The following is a 4,279-nucleotide window of genomic DNA, read 5'->3' on the forward strand; positions in this document are numbered from 1 at the left end:
TTTGTACAATATGGAAGATCAAAATCATTAGATTTTTTTTTATATATTTATAATATTGTACTATTTTCAATGATCTTATGACAGTTGCCACTGTTTGTAATCGGCTGTTTATCATGTTTAATTGAAGTCTTATTATAAAAACCAATTGACTTAAAAATAATTAGTGCATACTTAAACCAAAAAGAAAAACAAATTCTCTCATCAAAGGAGATTTATAGTACATTCTGGGACATGGGATTTTTTTTTTTTTTTTTTTTTTTGCATATTCATAATTCAGAAAATGATTGCTTCGAAAAGTTTATAGAATTATATATCTCTCACAGACCCTTTTTCAATGAATTAGAGGTTTTCAATTGGGTTTGATCACTAAAGTACTGAAACCAAAAGCTCCCAACTATGAACAAAACAACGGTCGAGTGAGCTTCATCAAGGCCCACTATATAGAAAAGACTCCACCCAAACCCCTTCTCTATTTTCTTCGTATAGTACTTACTTTTAAGGGAAAAAAAATCAGAAGAAATGTGAAGAAGAGAGCAGAATAGCAGATAAAAGAAAGAAGAAGAAAAAAACCCCACTTTCGATTAATTAACTAAAAGTAACAGAGGAAAAAAAACTCAACACGCAATAAAGTTATTTGTTTACAAAGATTCTACACTTACATGAGTTTCATAGTCTATTCTGTCACGCCCCAAAAGTCGTGGCTAGCTCTGCATATATATAAAGGCTTGCACTCGTTAAGATTCAATAGCATTAAACCATAACACTTTTTCTTAGTGTTATCTATATACCCTCTCAAAGGCAAAGCTTTCAATATTTATTCTTTCAAATTCCTTTCGGAACTAACTAGAGAGCCCGGAATCATGTTTTCCATCATAGAATTTCCATCTCTGTCCTCACTTTTCGCGGCCTTCACTTCCATCACGGCCTCCATAATGTTATGCCAGTCTCTAGTGAACCAGTTTTTGCCGAAACAAGTTCGTGACTACCTTGTCTCTTTCGCCCAAAGGTTGTTCAGAGCTAATGAGCAGAACCTTACCTTGGTCTTCGATGGTGGCAGAGACTACTCGGGCAACCAGGTCTACGACGCCGCCGGGGTTTACCTAGACACCCTGCGTAGCCCAAAAACCAGAAGGCTTAACGTTCGGAAAAGCACCAAAGAGAAGGGCCTGACCATTCGGCTCGAGAATGGCGAGAAGCTTAAGGACGTGTTCGAAGGTATTGAGCTTCAATGGAAGTTCGTTTTATCCGAGCAAGTGAATAACAACTCCGGTCACAGGTTTGCCTCTCAGAGCTCTGAGAAGCGATTCTACGAGTTGAGCTTCCACAACAAGCACAGAGACACGGTTTTGAACTCTTATATCCCTTTCATACTCAAGAAAGCCAAAATCATGAGGGACGAGAAAAGGGTCTTAAAGATGCACACTTTGAGTAACACTTTCGACCCCGGAATGAGATGGGAGTCCATTAACCTCGAACACCCTGCAACTTTCAGCACTCTGGCCATGGACCCCAAGAAGAAGACTGATATCATTGAGGATCTCAATAGGTTTGTGAAGAGAAAAGCCTTTTACAAGAAAGTTGGGAGAGCATGGAAACGTGGGTACTTGTTGTATGGACCGCCGGGGACTGGCAAATCGAGCTTGGTGGCTGCCATGGCTAACCACCTTAAGTTCGATATATACGATTTACAGCTCGGTAACGTACAACGTGACTGTGACCTGAGAAGGTTGCTTCTGACCACAGCTAACAGGTCCATTCTTCTCATTGAAGACATTGATTGTAGTGTTGATCTCCCTAATCGTCTCAATGGAGGAGGAGGAGGAGAAAAAGAAGGTGACAAGAATTGTGGAGACCAAAGCGACAAGAATGCTGGCCCATCTGTGAGTTTTTCCTTTTGTTTTAATTATTTGCTTAAACTAGATAATAATACCTTGTTTGTTTTGTTAACTTGTGTTCGTATAATTTGAAAATATAATATATTATCCCTAATTATATGCTGAAAGATTGGGGTAAGTTCTCGGATTTTGATCTCTTGATTTGGGTTATCTTAATTTTCTTAAAAAATCAACTTTATATATATGATATTAGTGGCCTTTGTGGAGTTGTGAGCTTAATAAAGTTCGTTTCATCACACAAATCAATCAGGCTGTAATGTGGCTGGCCAGAAAAATTATGAGTGTTTATTGGTGGCTTTGGGCGGGTTGATTGAATTTTTGACAAACTCAAACTTATAATTGGGTTGGTACTTTTCAACTCGTAACCCACTAAATTAAAAAAAATTGAAGTTCAACCCGACCATTGGTTTGAGCGGGTTAACCCGCTCAAACCGCCGAAACTTTTTTTTTTTTTTTCTCTAAAAAAATCATTTTTCACTAGTATTTTTTATTATTTTCTCTATTTTTAGTTTGTATTTGTAACTAAAATAATTGTTCCTTTATAATATAGTCTTTTATAAAAAAAAAATTGAATTTAGTTTTATATATGTATAATTAATAATTAAATAAATATAAAATTAAAAAATAGGTAAATTCTTAATTGGGCAGGTCGGGTTACATTGGGCAGGTTGCCAAAAATTTCAACCCGCCCAATATAATAATTGAGTGATTTGAAATGAAAGTCAGGTTTTTCGGATTGCATTTTTTGTTGGTTTTTTCAGGTTGATTTGGGTGGTTTATCCGGTTGGGCGAGTTGCAAAATTTTTTACACAGCCCTACATAAAACCATGAGTGCTTAACATGGATTTTCATCATTTCATTTCATAAAAAGCACCAAATTAGCCCCACCACCACCAGTACTATCTCTCCCCACTAAACATTTTCCTTTCACTACAGTCAAGCTAGCTAGCACAACAAACACTCATCTTGTTTATTTAGTACTTTATTTTTGTTTGTTTTTGAGTGTGAAAGTCTTTTTAATTTCTATTTATATTTATTTATTACTTCTTAAGTTTTCATAAAGAGCTTGGTCGGTCTATAAAGTAGCTCCACAATACAAATGCTTCTTCCTTTTTTTTTTTACTTTATAATATATTATTCTTCTCTAATTATAGTAAAATTGTAATAACTTTTAATGCAGCTGACTTTATCTGGGCTACTGAACTTCATAGATGGACTATGGTCCAGTTGTGGAGACGAAAGGATCATCATATGCACCACAAACCACAAGGACAGGCTTGACCCAGCTCTCTTGAGACCTGGCCGCATGGACATGCCTATTTATATGGGCTACTGTACTTACGAGGCATTCAAGCAATTGTCCTCAAATTACTTGGGAGTCACTGGAGACCACGAACTCTATGGAGAGATCAAAGGGTTACTTGAGAAAAAACAAGTGACTCCAGCCCAAGTTGCTGAGGAGTTCTTGAAGTATGGGGATGCTGACTTTGCTCTTAAAGAATTTGTCAAACTACTCAAAGGAGAGAAATTGGAAGGTGGTGATGATGATGGTCATTATCAGTGTGATGAGGGTGAAACTAGCCATGGTGATGATCGTGATCAAGCCAAAATTTATGCTATTGGTGGTGAATCTACTGCTCAAGGGCCCATAGTAGATGATAACTGGCAACTTGAGTAGCTAGTGTGATTGTTATGGTGGTGATAGTTTGTGTCTAGCTAATTAGGAATTAAAAAAGATGGGAAATAACAGACCTGAAATGGTTCTGGTCATGCCCTTTCTGTGTGCATTAATTATTAAAGGTCAAATGTTGGTTTGTATATCCTTGGGGATTCAAGACTGACTATTATAGAGCCTGCTTATGTTAATATCATTGTGATTGAACTTATTAGACTTGAAGAACCCTTTGATGGGAACTTTGTTCTCTCTTTTTGTTTTGTTCCTAAAAATTTATTATTATTGATGCAACTTTTCAGATAAGCACATGCAACTGGCCATATGGTAACATAAAAATAGAAATGTGGTATAACTAATATGAGAAACTATAACACACAAAATATATGTAGAAACTTTAATAAAAAATAAATATGTGGAGACAATGCTAGCTGTCCGAGTGTTTGTAGTCTGTCCGTGCAATTATGGCTCACATTGAAAGTTTTTGATAATCCCTTGTTATAATATTTAAAAAAAATAATAATGATTGAATATATTTCTTGTATAATGTTGGTTTTACTTTATTTACTTAGCCTAAGATTTAATGTGCTTAAATTTTCAATAATTAATAACCGCCCAATCAATTCAATCATTTGACAATTATAGAATGAACGCATCCCATAGTCGAAACAAAGTCTTCTCTATCCCATTTTTTATTTTGCTAATTTACACT

At 35.8% G+C, this 4,279-nt stretch overlaps 1 protein-coding gene across 1 annotated transcript; it reads left to right on the forward strand.

The window, feature by feature from the left end:
- The first annotated feature begins 571 nt into the window (after positions 1-571).
- Positions 572-3,820, forward strand: LOC133812675 (AAA-ATPase At5g17760-like). The gene is made up of 2 exons (XM_062246472.1): positions 572-1,880; positions 3,076-3,820. Exons 1-2 carry the CDS (start codon positions 861-863, stop codon positions 3,571-3,573), a joined length of 1,518 nt encoding a protein of 505 aa, XP_062102456.1. The 5' UTR covers positions 572-860; the 3' UTR covers positions 3,574-3,820.
- The last annotated feature ends 459 nt before the right edge of the window (positions 3,821-4,279 follow it).

The sequence above is a fragment of the Humulus lupulus genome, chromosome 1 (assembly GCF_963169125.1).
Source record: "Humulus lupulus chromosome 1, drHumLupu1.1, whole genome shotgun sequence".
Taxonomy (NCBI): Eukaryota; Viridiplantae; Streptophyta; class Magnoliopsida; order Rosales; family Cannabaceae; genus Humulus; species Humulus lupulus.

What these genes read in the sequence shown, in the direction of transcription:
- LOC133812675 (XM_062246472.1), top strand. Translation starts at nt 861, where the DNA reads ATGTTTTCCATCATAGAATTTCCATCTCTGTCCTCACTTTTCGCGGCC. An exon ending in ACAAGAATGCTGGCCCATCT is followed by an intron (nt 1,881 to 3,075) that starts GTGAGTTTTTCC and finishes CTTTTAATGCAG; the next exon opens with CTGACTTTATCTGGGCTACT.